This window comes from Bombus huntii, chromosome 14, assembly GCF_024542735.1.
Source record: "Bombus huntii isolate Logan2020A chromosome 14, iyBomHunt1.1, whole genome shotgun sequence".
NCBI classification, from domain to species: domain Eukaryota; kingdom Metazoa; phylum Arthropoda; class Insecta; order Hymenoptera; family Apidae; genus Bombus; species Bombus huntii.
In genome coordinates, this window is record NC_066251.1 from 1,201,300 (window position 1) to 1,217,399 (window position 16,100).

Genomic DNA, 16,100 nt, shown 5'->3' on the forward strand with positions numbered 1-16,100 from the left:
TAGCAACTGGTAGTCATGAACTCTTAAACAGAGTTATTTGTATCGAGTCTTACCCCGGATACCAAAGTTTCGTAGAAATTAAATAAATTTCTTTTTGGTATCGGCGAAATTGTCGGAAAAATAGGATTCTCTTATTTCTAGATTCCGTCATTAGTATCAGACCTTATCGTCTTAGACAGAATCGTCTATAGAATCGATAGAAAGACGGTAATCGCTGATTATCACTTCTAATCAATCCTACGACACCTGATAGCCACATGACCTCGGGTCACTATCCATCGTTGGATATCTTGATCGCTCATTCGCGTAAGCACATTCTCTACCCTTCGTATCGTACAGGTTAAGTTTACGCCATGAATTATATCACAGCAAAGTAACGTCCAACTAATTTCCTACCGACGAACATCTTAAAAACGCATCACCGCTGATAAATAACTTAAAAAAGACTTTGAAGAGCGAGCGAGCGAGAAAAAAGAGACGCTAAAAGGAAGGAAGCGCTTTTAAAAGAGAAATAATAATTATTACGACATAGTTTAATAATAGAACGTAGATTCGTAGTTTGCTGATAAAGCTACAAATAATCTCCTTCAACTTCGATAAGAGAATTTGGCATCAAAGTTGCAAAGGTTGAAACCACGATTCCCTCCCAAATAAACATCTTCTAAGCTAAGTACCTGCTAGGAAATTTAGTATCGTTCCTCGAGTTCCCCACGATCTCTCTGCCGCTCGCGTATGCAACTCTAGAACATAGCCAAGCTTTCGCGAACATTTCGCGATACTAGCGCAGTTACCTCCTAGCGATTCTCCAATATCGCAGAAATTGAAATACGTGGTACGAAGAGTTTTTTTTTTTTTCTTTTACTGATTATCCTAATTAGATATCGTAGTTGGCGTTGTTTCCTTCGCGAAGCGATCAACTTTCCCTCGAATATTCGTTCCTCTACTAAATAATTAAACAATTTCCAGTGGATATTAGAGTAACCCAGAAACGATAATCGCGCGATTGAATTTAAGAGATGAAAATAGCCACATAAATGAATACTCTTGGCGAAACGGATATAACGAAGTCATAATAAATTAAAGTATTAAGTGGTTGTTAATTGATTTCTCTGCCAATAGTTAGCCGCATCGCGTATATCCTGGGTGCATGTATATGCACCCGTTTTAATCCGAAAACTGATAAACAGAAGACATTCTGAATTTCATGCCATAGGCATCATTTATAAAATTGTTATCGTCGTCTATCTATCGCTTTCTACGACATAGTAATTGCTATATCGGTTAAAATTATGCCGCAAAAGGAGAATTATAAAAAGGAAAGTACCATCGAACGATCAATTGCTAACAAGTAACTTTATCTTTGCGTAGAAAATCAACGATCGTGTTACTTATGGGTAACCTACGCTTTTCTCTATTTCGCATTTCGTGCAAAGAATCAATGTGACTTCTCAGCGTCTAATATATCCTTTGCATCAAAAGTACGTGACTAAACGTCTCGAGAGTAGAGGGAAAAATGGAACAATCGCTTAACCAGATCGAAGATTAGTTCTCAACAAGTGAAACGGCCGTAGGAAATTAGTTCGGAGGCAATTACTCCATGCACGCGTAAATCCCTTCCGATATGATTAGTGGAACGGAATAGCGGCCATTTCAAGATGCAGTTGCCTCGGGCAGCATAGAGATACAAATCTTCCGACGAGCAATGCGACGCAGAATACACAGAGCGCATATGACGCACACGTTACACGCGAGACACGCGCGACACAGTTTAGAACGCACTCGTACAGCGCACGTGTCTCGCTGCGTATATCGCGTGTGTCGGATAACTGAACGAGCAACGTAGCTGGAAAAGAGGAAAGTGTCGCTGTGACGAGAAAGTGGTAGGGAAAACTGGAAAGAAAAAGTAGGAATGGGACAAACGGCTCCAGAGGAGTTTAAAGAACCATTCGAGATTAAGAATCGACGGCAACTCGTTCGTAATCGCATCTGGGCTTTTGCGATCGATTTACGTCGAATTTCCAGCATGGTTATCCCGTGGGAAATCAGTTAGTTTCGTTCGTTTGAACGAAATTCGTGGTGATCGGAGGACGGTAAGGTGGTCTCTCGAATAGCTCGAATAATCGGTCACCGAACCGTTGAGGTCGATAGTCGATAGTCCATAGTTTATAGTCGATAGTCTACTAAACTTAAGGGGAAAGTGCGCATTTTCAAACTTAACTCGAAAAAAATTTCGTTTCCAAGCGCGTTCATTTATTCGTATACGATCGAAAGTCGTTAAGTCGAACCTCTATGGTTGGAAAATCTCTAAAAGACTGTAATTTCCTTCTGCCACTGCGTTGTCAACATTTTCACAAGGCGAGATATATATTTATAGTACCTCGAATTATTTGCCACGCGTTTACGTCCGCTCGAATTCACGAACAGGCCTAACTTCTGCAAGTCAAAGTTCGATCACCGCTGCTAAAATTCCTAAAACTTCAGACAGCAGACGTACGTGTACACTGCCACTCGTAAGTATGCGATTACTGGTCCATTTCTACTAGCAGTACGTGAATATTCAATTAACGATAAATTAATAGATATACATATATCGTATGAAATTTTAATTGTTTATTTAAAATCTCGTCAATGCTATATAATATTAAAATGTTTAATTATGAGTATTAAACGTTAGGATTGATCACGATAATCTGGCTATTAATTTCAAGTTGCTTGGCAACCAAACGAATTAATAATAACGTGTTAAATGACTAAACAACTTCGTAATGTTTAATACTTGTTATTATTTTCCATTACATATTAGAAGAAGACCTTTGAAGACACATTTTTAATTGTTAATTATTTCTAATTCGGGACTACGTTACATTCTGTGAAAAATAAGAGCGGCAGTGTACTTGGTGTCTACGCTAAACGATTTGTTAAATCTCTGTAGTCTGAAGATTTTGACAAGGTGAAACCTCCACGAGCCGAAAACTTTCCCTCGGCGAATACACGCAGCAACATCGCGATATTATAAAAGTACGTGTCCAAGAGCTTTGTCCGAAATACTCGCGGGCTTATTATAAAATTATACCGTAAAATACGTGATTATGCGTTCGTGCCGCTAAGCATGCCGAGCAATTACGATCACGAGCATTACGCGACTTTTTATCACGGTTCGATCGGCCATCGAAAGAAAGGAAAACAAGCTGCGATCTTTGCATAATTACACGTTTTCGAATTACGTTAAGGCAACGTACCGCTATTCCACTATTCTCGTAATTCTCGTGCCTGTGATAAGAAAAAGCAAAACTTCCTATCCAGTTAACACTCGATATGATCTGTGTCGTCTGTCATTTATCATATACGGAAAGGGATAAATGTGGAGAAACGCGGTCGCAATTTATCAATAGACTGCGGATTTCCATGCAAATTTATATCTCTGACGATATAATTAAAGAAAGTAGAACTCGGATAGAAAATGGTTTTACCCGCCAGGTATTATAGAAAGCGCCATATTCTGTATATTCTGTATATTCAAATTTCCTATAAACGCATAAAAATTCGCGGTTTTATCAACGACCACCTATTCCCTTTACAGGTATCGACAAACAACGTGCTTTTTCCCAGAAAACTACAAATTTAGTTTTCGCAAACCACCTGACGCATATTATACGCACATTCTCTCGCGCCAACTCGTAAAGACTGGGCTACCTTCGATTCACCTCATACACACACATAGGTGTAGTATGTTGCGCGTGGACCAATAAAATACCGAAATGAAATTTTACAAACGCGTACAATAATTGCACGCGAATCGATATATCGTGCTGCCGCGAATTATATTGTAATTATTTAAATTAGTTAATTATTTAAATTGTACGTAAAAGCCGGCATAAAAGAGTATAGGAATAAATTACGTATGGCGAATCGAAGCGATAGAACGGGTTACACCGTGAGTGGTAAAGTGCTACGTAGAATCGCTAATTGATCCAGCAAAGGGTTCGTACTCTGCACGCACCAAGCAGCTGCTTCGGTTTCTTCAAATCGTTTTGCTTCGCCTTTTCAAGAATTCATCGTCGTAAGATCAGAGATTTCAGAATATGTAACGAATAGCTTTAATAAGCGTTTAAAGCTTTTTCAGAAGACGAACGAAACATCTCGCGGAATATGTTTCGAAACGAAATAACGTAAGTAATAAATTAGCTACGACCATTTTCCTTCGCAAGGAGACAAATATCTTTTTAAACGTACCGCCAATGAATATACAGTTGTAAATTGTTACGACGAGGCCCTACATTCTACCTGCTATACTCGCGTGTATTTCTTCGTAATGCATACGTAGATGTATTCGTAATGCGATGAATTTTTCAACGGAACTACACGTCTATAAAAATACGCTTACATATTGTACGATAATTCGTTTTCGCGATCGAATCGCGTACAAGATTTTCGCAGAGCGGTGCATGAAAGTGCGATTTAATGGATAACGAACAATACGATTCTTTCAAAACATGATTTACGTAGGACACACTAGGAACAAGCATCTAAAAGCTTTCCTTGCATTGCCGGTGCTCGTGCAAAAGTTTGTAAAGTAATCAGAAACATGGAAAGAGACTGCTACACCACCCCCTCCTCCCACACACACACACACACACACACATTCCAACAAGTTTTAAACTCCACCCCCCGCAACTTCGCTACTCTTTCGTTATGCCGTCGTCTACGAACGACGAGAACGAAAACACATCTTCAGACTAAAGTTTTTCGGATTATATTTGACGTGCGCGCGAATTATTAATGCAAACTGTACAGCCGAAAGATGCTTTCGATTTATCCTACGCTCTGGCGTAAGGATAATGTGAATTTTAACACGCACGCTGCCTCGAGAAAAGCGTTTCCATATTTTTCATAGGAAAATTTTACAAATGAATAGAAAGATTGTAAAAATTCGTTCGCATTGTAACGAAAGGCTGGTTCGTCTGGTTAGTCCCACTGTGTTTCTCGAGCGATATTTTGCGGTTCGTTCGCAAACAAAGTATAACATTTAATTTTCATTTCGTGTAATTATTTGAACTTTTTATGTATTACATCGCTCCAATTATAAAATGGTCAATGGTGATTTTATCGTCGACGAGTGGTGTACCTACACACCATGAAAATGGCCGTGCTGTTTAAATAATCTGCCGTAGAAAAAAATGAACTTCGTAGCAAGTTGTCGAGTTAGTGTCTCAAAATTGTTGACGCTAATTAAGTGAGCTATGCGAGGCTGAAATCGAAGCAGCAAGTCAGCAAACTTCGTTCGAGAGTTCGTTATACAAGTTATGTGCTTTCGTACAGCAGCGGATAACCAAACTCACGTAACGACTCTTAACGCGATGGTCTCCATACACTGAATGCAAAGTTCTTGCCTTGAGAAATACATATTCCGAGATGCTCACAATTTGTTGCACGAAGCATCAGACACGCGTGACAAACTTAGCCTCGCCGCGGCTTTCGTTCCAATTTCCTGTCCTGCTTTCGGTTTTCTCCAAGCTAGCAAATTATGCTTGGCTACTAGTTTAGAAATATAGTCGACGCCCTCGACTTTGCGTGTCGCAGGAAAATCAAATCTTTATTTTATTTTATATTTTATAACGTGAGACACGTACGAGCCTCAGAAAAGTGAAATCGACCAACTTTGGTTTCTTCGAGTTCTCGATTTACGTAATTGATATCTAATATTTCAAAGAACGAAAGGATTTTATTTTTAATTTAAAGGCCATGGATTTATTTATTACGAAGAAACGGATTAATTAACCGCGAATGACACGATTTTCAAAAATAATCCCGGCTATTGTTAATTTTTTTTGTATTGTTGTTTACCGAGTATGGCTTCTCAGCGACTCGTATGATGCGGATAGAATAAAATAAATAGGAAGTAAAAGCATTGAAAAGCGTACCAATTTCTAGCGGACCAAGTATCGGCAAGTATCAGAAATAATTTCTCTATATATTTGATGTATGGCGTGTCATTTATTAAAATAAATAAATAAAAAGAAAAAGATCTTAGCACTTGGTACTTGATAGTAAATTTACTACTTAGAGAATACGTAAAAGTTCATGTAATTAAGAAATAAATCATCCCTGTGAATTTCGCAATAAAGAATAAAAATCAAAGAAAAAAGCGCGACCACAGAAATTCAAAAATTAATTCTACAAATTACGTGGTCTTTCCATTTAAAGTAATAACACAGATGCTATAGCCACCTAGCGGTGGTAGGACAGTACTAATCGTCAGATATTAAAGATATGAAAATCACAATTCTCCGAAATTTAGACAGCACTTTTCAACTATTAAAGTTTGAAATAAAATATTTAAGAGTAACTTTACATTTGGTTTCTTGCCGATAGTTTGCTTAACTTAGATAATTATGTGGCGTGGTAAAAAGCGTTCGATTTTGACATGCTGGCGGCATCACACGGTGAACCATGGAATCGAATCTTGTTTATGAAGCGCGAGATGCCGCCATCGTGTCAAAATCGAACGCTTTTTCACAGGGTACGTAATTAGCAAAATGAAATATTTCAAAACAGCGTCGATATAACAACGATATTTCAACGCAATAATCAAACTTTTTCGACTTTTAAATGTAATTTCCAAATTAACCCCCTGCCATACCATTCAACTCGAAAGGGAAAGGAACCGAAGCGGCGGAGACAGAGTGTCGAAACTTGAAACATGAAACCGTGCACCTGTATTTAGAAAAAAGGCACCATGCGGGACGTTCGTACTTGGCTCGAGATTAAGACCACGAGTGAGACTCGTGATATTCAGGTTTGGCTCAAAATTCTCATCACTACTCAGACTCGTAAAAGTATGGCAAGGGGTTAAAAACTAAACAGTTAGAAATAGTTTACAATTGGTCTTTTTCGATATTTTACCTAATTTTTTTACGAATTGTTTGAATTGTTCGATTTTGATATGGTGACGACATCTTGCGGCGAGTCAATGCTTGAACGTGAATAAAAGAATCAAGTTTTACTGATTCACCGCGAGATGCCGCTACCATATCAAAATCCAGTAATTCAAACAATTCGTAACTAACAAAATTAGGTAAAATATCGAAGCAAGACAATTGTAAACTATTTCTAACTGCTTGGTTCTTAATTTGAAAATTTCATTTAAAAGTCGAAAAATTTTTATCTTCGTATTCTAGACTCTACCTCGTGACTCTAGATCATTAAATAGCACTCTACTGCTAAGGGGTCTTCTATGTACAACAGAAAAATATGTACCACCTGTTCTTTGTTAAACAGTGATAATTAAGTGAAATTTTGCTAAGAAGAATGTAGATGTAAAAAGAAATATGTCCAAAGATATCTAGTTATATCTAGTTAAAAGATGGGAATGCAATAATACATTTACATTATCAATTATAATGTGTATAATATTTGCATAGAAAACATAGTTACTTACATTTTTGTAAGAACCTTTAACAAAACATGTGAAATATTGTAATTTGTTTTTAAAAACACGCTGTTGATTGTTTTAAAAATTTAAAATAATGAGTTTTAACATTTTAACATTAATAAGAATTGAAATTCTTATACAGTCTAATTATTATAAAAATTGGGAACCCAAAGTGAAAATTTTAAATATAGTAATTGGGACTTTAGCGCGATTTGCGAACCATGTTAAACGTTTTTATCGTATCGTAGTAGAAAAGAAATTGTTCAATATACAAAAGTATCTATGTTCCAGGAGAGGCCTTATCCCCTAGCGAGTCCTGCGACTCTACTACCGAAAGTTATAAATGTTAAAAAATGTTACAAAAGAAGATGTACAAAAAAATAAAACGAGAGAATATTAACACGTCCGTTAAAATTAATAAACTATGATTCTCCAAAGAATATTGAAAATATCACATAAAAATAAAATACTCTTTTTTTTATAGAGGTTTTTTCTTTTCTTTTTTTTTTTTTTTTTTGATAAAGATATCCTATTTTCAAAACTACGAATGAATTATTACTTACTTACCATACATAAGGAAATATGTCCAGGATATAAAAAAATATAATTTGAAATATTATTATGCATTATGGAATATTTTCTATTATTGTCAAATATTTCTATGTATACTACATAATTAAATTGACGTATAAAAATTATCTTAAACTGAATATCTACTATTAGGGTTTCAAATATATTAATACATCATGGCGTGCATTTTTGTCCGTTAAATAAAACTGTGCAACAAGTAAAAATCGCAATGCGCAGCCATATTCAAACTTGGATTTGTCTTACCCCTTCTCCCCTGTAGCGTTGTTTCTCGAATATTCTCTTGAATTTTACGGCATCTTCTTAAATTTTGTGACATCCTTCTAATGCCTCGAACTTTCCCTCGCAATTTAATCTGTACAAAAAACAAGCAGAACATTAAAATAAATGTATAAAAAGAACAAATTGCAATTAATTATAAAAATGAAACAATGATCCAAATCGTATTGCGTCTTGAATGCTCGTTATAAGAGCTACCGGCAAATGTAACAACCAGAAGGATGATGAAGAAGAAAAAGATAATCAAATAATAGATTATAATAAATTACGAATTAAAACGTACGTGAATTAAGCGTAGTTAACAGCAGCGTGTAGTTGAACGGCGAAGAATAATTATGAAACTGCTACGTATTAGAGAAATAGATACGTATCGCGATGTGACAACACCACTACTAAACGCTCTGAGTTTGACATTACAATGACTCCCCGCGCCGCGGTCGGTCGAACGAATTTCGGTTAACGAGGAGAGGAGGGGGGAGGGGGTCCTCTAGCAAATCGAGCGTGTCACGTATCCAAATAAGAATCGTCAATCGTATCTGGAAAGGATATGTTTTCAGTAGTGAGCATGTTATTCTTCAAGTAATACGTTAGATCGAAATACGGAGATGTGCGTGGAAAGATACATGCGTGAACTAATATAATTTTGAACTTATGGAATTGAAACATGAACACCTACGCTAGGTAATTTAGTATGTGTTTATATTATTACAAATACAATTTCTTTTACAATATTTTACAAACTATCTGTCAACTATACATGAAATACTTTTGTGGATATGGAGAAATCAATATTTTCATATAGATGCTTAAAATTCTGGCAAAAAAAGAACTAAATTTAGTTAATGAGCTTATATGTATTAGTAAGTAAATATTATTGTAAATATCAACTTGGTATTCATTAAGTTTTCCTTTTTGAGTTGTACACATAACGATACATACATATATTACTCTTACAAAGAAAGTAAAAAATTGTCTTATTTCAAATTCATTAACATCAACAAATTGATTAAAAGTATACAAGAATACTGTTTATTATTTATTTTAATATAGTTATCAGTATGTATATATATATATACTGATATTTCTCCTGACCTTTTTCCTCGTTATTCCATGTGTGGCCATTGTAAAATCTATGAATTTTAGTCATGAATTAAGACAAACGTATTGAAAGTTTTTGTATAGAATAAGAATAAATGCATATAATAAATAAGAAAAACAAATAAGTATGTGCATGTGATATATGTGCATTCGACAAAGAAGGCAATGGAAATTCTTTCTCGATACATACATATATAGGTCTATATACTAAATGATTTTTAATAAAACTGTTAAAGTAAAAGTAGACAGAAATTTATGATTGATGGGTAAAGTTATATGTTGTTATATGTAGAAAAGTGCAACTGTATCATTGAATAATGTTTAGAGTAACGTTTCTCTGATAGTTTTGTCATTGTACTACAAGACGTTAACAATATATGTTAAGAAGACAAATTTATGTGATTTTAGATAGAGATAGTTTTAAATTAATAGTCTTTCACATATACTTGTGTCGATCCTAATTCATATCCTGGGTAGCTTCTAGCATTCTAAATAATTTTTGTATCGTCTCGTTCAGATCTTAATACGTTGGCAGGTGCATGGTAATTTAAACGCAGTGCTTTGGAACAATTATATAATTAATAGTTCAGAGATTATTATAAATATGTCATGGTAACATTATGATGTGCCATGTTAATATGATTTAGAAGAACAATGTAATTTGCATCAAATTGAGGATATCAAAATATCATAAATATTTATAGATATTAACCCTTGTAACACTGAAAATGTTATCTGGTTGTATTAAATACTATACATATTATTATTTCATGGCTTCATTCATAATTAATTATTCTTTAGATTATATACCTAACTACAAGATTAATATCTTTTAAACAGAAATTTTTATTTTGCTATATCCATAACTTTTTAATTATGGAAGAAACTATGGAAGAAAAAGTGATATGTGACTATATTTTTTATTTTGTTTCACGTGAATGGATGGTTAGACGGTTTCATAAAATCCCGCGGAATACCAGCTAGTGGGAAGCAAAGCAATATGGCCGCCCAGTACTAAAGCGCTATGCCGACTTTCTTGTCAGTTTCCTAATTATTGCCTTTTTTATATGTTTTACACGAATTTTTTAAATCAGTGCGTAGTAAATAGGTACAGTGTACGTTAGTTTACAATGTGAGGGTGGAAATTAGTTAATATCCATTTGGTCAACGTATATTCGAAACCAGTGGTGAGTGTTTTGCTATTCTGTACATAATCGTTGTTCTGCCTTTCCATGGTCGCTCTCTAAACAAGAGGGGTAATCATTTTGTTTACATCGTGTATCGAATTGTTTCCGCGAATCGTTATTAAATTGTGATACTTCACCACATATGATTATAGTTGAGGTATAATAATACGAATTACATGAAACGTGTGTAAGCAAGCATGCATCGCATGACAGTTAAGCGCGTCAGAACATATAACCTCTTGTATCTTACAATGCTTCCATTTGTGTCGTCGCAATTATTTGTCGTTTATTTCTGCGTTATCATTTTTCTTAACACGTCTTGTGAGCGTTTTTCTGTGTTATATTGTATTTGTTATTTATCATTCAGAAATGATACTCCGTGTCTAGAGAACGTTCTGTTTTTCTTCGTCCTACGAATGCTCTGAAAGAAAAGTATCGATTTTGTAATGTTCCTAAATAGTCGTCTTTAGTACTAAATGTGTTAATAATTACGATGTATTTAGCTAATGTTATAACATTCGTAAATAGGGTTCATATTAGTAGATTTCCATTTCACGTTGTTCATTTTATTATTTCGCGTTACATTCATTTTCCTTTGACAACTATATATTCGAATCGTGAACGCAAAGTTAAATCTTTTTTGCTTTTAATATTTGCTTATGTATTCACCTTTAAACATTTTTATATACTATACGTTATATAATATATCGTTTTGCGTCGTGTTTATACGAATAGAAAATAAAAGACATCGGAAATAGAATTAATTTCTCTAGATGTACGATAGTTTAAGTTTTTCAAATCTTAGTAATTGTTCTTACTAAATTAATTATTTTCGTTTATTTTCAGAATAAGGGGAAATAGGACCAGTATTGAGAAAGTACACAGGTGCGTATCAACAGAGCCATCCCAGGAGAGAATGCTCCAAAACATTCAAACTGCAAATAAATGTATGATTAATTTTTTTTTTTCATCATCCATTTATTACTCACATATTCAGTAACATGCACTTTTATGAAACGCGAACGCATTAGTTTTGTAAAAAAATACACGCAAGTATCGCGCGTATTGTTCTAATTTTTCGTCGGGTGATTTCTGATAAATCGACCACATAAATATTTCTATAAATCAGAATATTGGATAAGGATCATTTTGCAAATGAAATATTACGTCATAAGATTTATAAATTTACTTAGGTCGAGCAGTGCCATAAATCGTTATTAATTGGCGTTATTGATAAATTGTATTGTTGATATAAAATATTTTAATTGTATGATAAAGCATCAATAGTTTATTCTATTCGTGGAACTGGTTAATCTCAGTTATCGACGTTTCCGTGTACGTTACTGGATAATACGATAATTTTTATTACCACTAAAGTGTCATACGACTAATACCACACCGTAAAATCTCGACAATTAAAAGTTGTTTCCTTCTTATATAAAATAAAATCATTGTGCCATCGTTGTAGGATACCTAATCCGTATTACTTGGTAATTAATTAGTACTTTTGGATTGTTAAAGTATCGAGATTTTACAAAACAGATCTTTTATTTCTTTTTACGTGTTAATTCTTATTTCTATCTTACTAACCGTATGTTTGTATCTTCTTTTTTGCACTTAATTTATACATAATTAAGAAGGCAGTTTTTATGTATATTACTTTAATAATTCGATTAGAGTGTGTACAATACTTACAAACTATTGGCCTATTTTTTGTATCGTCATATTGAAACCGTTAGTTTTTCACTTGTTTGAACACATTTTTATACTCGTTTGTTTTTGAATTCAATTTTCTGCATCAACTGCAATTCAGTGTTCATTCATCAATCATAAACATATTTTAAAGTTATTGATAAGTATGTATTCCTTTCTTCGTACCTTTATTTGTACAAATTGTGATCCCTTCGTTCTCGAGCTATGCGATTTCCTTCTTATACATATCAATTTAATCGAATACACTTTTGCTTTGGGCTCCCATAACTAAATAACTAATTGTTATTTACAATACAGCAGTCCGATGGTATTTTCTATTAGCCTGGTATAAGGAAAATATTAGAAAACAATATTTTACGAAAGGAACGTAAGTAACGTACTTAGTTTGAGTTTCAGCAGATGAGAGATAAATCTAAAAAAAAGTGAAGAAATAGTATTTTAAGTTTCAATATATTTAGAAATATGATAAAATATGAAATCGAAATATATTTCTTCGTTTTCTAACGATTGTTTTATTACCGCTTTATTATTATATATTGTAAAGTGCAAGAAACGAAGGTAAGTCTGTACCGACGTCTCACCACTTGCGTTACCGGCGAGAGATTCCGTTACCGACTGTGTAATAACCCGTTGCGGGTGCTGGTCACATGCTGTTTTATCAACTGAAAATTTACCTTTAATAGAAAATTTGCTGTTTAATCCTCGGTTGAACAATACGATATGAATATTTTCCAACGCTAGTTATACAGTATATTTTTATATCTTTTGTTGTACTTGGTGTCCTCATTTTTGGATGGGATTAGGGCAAATAACCATAGTATATAATATCAGTTTAAGAAGGAAGACATTTAATAATTAGAACCATAAAATATAAGCAAGAAGTATTGTATGGAACGACCAAAAATGACAACGAATTAAGACCATTATTTTGACAATCGATTATAGCTTTTAGTTGTATATGGAGTTTGATTAAAGTCAACGCATGTACGGTTTCTGAGTAAAGGAATTGGTATTTCTCTTCGTAGCAGCAGAGTAAAGTGGAAGATTCGGAATAAAAATTAAGCATTGTAACTGGAGCTTGAATCACATTGACTTATACAGCATACTTCCGATCGCACATACTCTCACATTATTTCTAGTAGCTTAATCCATTATAACCCATTTTATCGTTTCTTTCAATTTTATATTTTTTACGTGTTATTTTTAAATTGAGGATAATAGTTCCGTCAGTTTGTTCCATTTACGTGTTTGCTTTTATGCGAATGTCATATAAACCATATGAATTTCGTCAATGATATAAAAAGTTTTGCAAAAATTTGTGGTTTCCAGTGTTATGTTTCATCGCACAGATATAAAATCAATACATGGTTTTTATTTAAACGAAGAATATCTTTTGCAAGTTTTGTAAATGTTCTTAATAGAAAAGTACTCGTTTTATTCCTGCAAGTTTATGTTCTTTTTGCTGTTGGAATTCAACTGTGATGTAGTAACGTTGTACCAGTAGAGTAGAACAAAATAAGAACAGTACAGAATGGAAAGTAACTGACCGCACACAAGCGAGCTTTTTTATTATCTCTTCCTTTTTTGTAGAGACCCCATTCGTTCATTAGACTCGGGCCGCTCGACGTTCACTGACCTAAGCTACACACTTCTAGCTTCCTCCAAGTACCTTCTGTAGTCTTTAGTGTGTCGTTTGTTTCTTGTATAATGATATTTAATATTTCACAACGAATCACGTTGCATTTTGTTTCATGAAGTGTTTTCTGTTTTCAGTCTTCTTTCTTCCTTTTCTTTATAAGCTGAAAGCGTATTAAAACCATCGTGTAGAGAGAGTTAACTGAAAAACTTTGAAATTTAGGGCAAATTATAAAAGTCAATACATGATTATGAAAATAACGCCGTTCTACGCGACTTTCGGCTTACCGAAAAAAAGAAGAGAATTTGTTACTTGCGAGATAAGGTTTGCTAAGTAAGTAACAATGGAGGGTGGAGAAGCACGAAGGAAAATATGCATAGAATGATCCAAAGATTTGCGAGAGTGTAGAAATAGGAGCGTATAGGTTGTAGTGATTTAATGATTTTAATGACTCTGCGATTACGTCGGCAACAGTCACGGCGGGTTAACAGGCGATAAATAAAATGTAGACACGAGTAGTGGCAACATGCGACGGTATGTTTCTTTCTGCCATAATTTCAATTTTCCTTTTCTTCTTTTTCTATCAACCGTCAGAATGCCGTACCTTTATGTTCAAACGATTACACAGATATGCTCCGTCTTTTTACGGTATTTGACCGTGTATCTTTTATATTGTAGATAGTATAAGTATAACACGTAATAATCAAATAAACGTGCGTAGAAGATGGAAATTTAAAGTAGGAGAATTGGGATAGGCAATGAAAAGAGCGCGTTTATGCTCTTAGATTCTTTAGGAAAACGTTAAAAGATTCGAAGCACATATAGTCGCGAATTGCGGTAAAACCTGAACCGAGACATCGTGTAACTAGTGCCCGAGGCTGATGCTTCAGTACTGGCTGGGGGTCTCTTGGTTTGTCAAGTAATCCCACTCTTACCTTTTCTAGCCCCATCGTTTTCACCCGCTTTTGCCTCTCATCTTTCTTTCTTTTAAGAGCTTCCCGAGTCTCTGATATTTCTTGTTTTACTCTCATTACCTTTTTCTTCGTCGCCCATCGTAACTCTTTGTTACTGATTTGCGTGCTAATTAATTAAGAACTCTTCCAAGAAAGAGTGATTTCGAGGTGGCAAGAGAAAATATTCCTTCGAAGTTTGTTCATTTTTCACGATTTTCGACAGCGTAGCATGTCCCTAGATCGCGTCTATGTGCTTTTAAATATTAGAACGTTCTTCCTTTTTCTTCATTTGCCTTTCCAATTACTTTTCTTCTCGTTTATTTTATCATATTCTTTTCCTACTACGATTAATCATTTAATAGCAAAAAGGTATATACCGATATTTTTGAATGTTTCATTATTGCGTAAATTTAACACGAAGGCGGCACGTTCGCATTGGATATCTGATAGAATAATCGATGGACGAGAAACAGGCGAATTTAGAGCGATACGCAAAGAGAATTTCGTAAAGGAATATATTGGTAAACGAATGTATGTATAATAGAAGGTTCGACGATCAAGTTGTTGAAACGTAACATTTTTGGAATTATTCCGCGGAAGTAACGGTGTACAAAAATCATGGTCGAAAACAGTGGCACCAACGTACGTGCTCTATCGTATTGTAACGCGCGAAATATATACAGTTTACGTGAAACGTTGTACGGTGATATTCGCGATACAAGGTAAACTACACGTACTACTAATGGCTACTAACATATCACGCGCTGTACTTCCCTTGAATTGTATTTTAATGTCGGCTGAAAATCGTCAAATTCGTTGAAAGTACGAATTTAATAATATTTAGGTGTATCGTGGTGAGATGCTTGAACAAAATAAAATTTCAATGAAGTCGAGACACGGTTAAGCGCAAGTCGATTTTAGATGATTTTGAATCGTCGAGCGATCGATTACTCCGAACATTGCCAGTACTGTCCAGTGAGCGAACAATGGACATTACCTCTGATTAGGACATGCAACTGACACCGCGTACGTAACCTACTCTGTATTCGTGGAGGGCACAGAAGGTAGTACGTTCATGGTGATCCAAGGACCTGGTTCCATAATAGTATTAGCGGAACGGCAGTGCTCACGGTAGAACGCCTAGGAACCATGCAATCATTGGCACGCGAGAGTGCGTCCTGTTATTGCTAGTGATAAGGACTACAATCGAGGCA

The 16,100-nt window shown here is 34.8% G+C and overlaps 2 protein-coding genes across 16 annotated transcripts in view; one reads left to right on the forward strand and one right to left on the reverse strand.

The window, feature by feature from the left end:
• Positions 1-8,678, reverse strand: part of LOC126873561 (uncharacterized) — a 143,197-nt gene extending 134,519 nt beyond the window's left edge. For 2 of the 4 annotated variants that reach the window (XM_050634581.1, XM_050634580.1), the window contains exon 1: positions 8,267-8,363. Coding sequence is in view for 1 of the 4 variants with exons in the window: in XM_050634584.1 (XP_050490541.1) it covers positions 8,267-8,339 (73 nt within the window). In the remaining 3 variants the exon portion in view is untranslated. Of the gene's footprint in view, positions 1-8,266; positions 8,376-8,582 lie in introns of those variants that run through there. The other 2 variants (XM_050634584.1, XM_050634583.1) reach the window with 2 other exon arrangements.
• LOC126873541 (tyrosine-protein phosphatase Lar) overlaps positions 1-16,100 on the forward strand; it is a 275,993-nt gene that overhangs the window by 59,653 nt on the left and 200,240 nt on the right. For 4 of the 12 annotated variants that reach the window (XM_050634517.1, XM_050634520.1, XM_050634521.1 and 1 more), the window contains exons 1-2: positions 10,385-10,584; positions 11,431-11,469. The gene's annotated coding sequence lies outside the window, so the exon portion shown is untranslated. Of the gene's footprint in view, positions 1-8,801; positions 8,981-10,384; positions 10,585-11,430; positions 11,532-16,100 lie in introns of those variants that run through there. The other 8 variants (XM_050634519.1, XM_050634525.1, XM_050634528.1 and 5 more) reach the window with 5 other exon arrangements.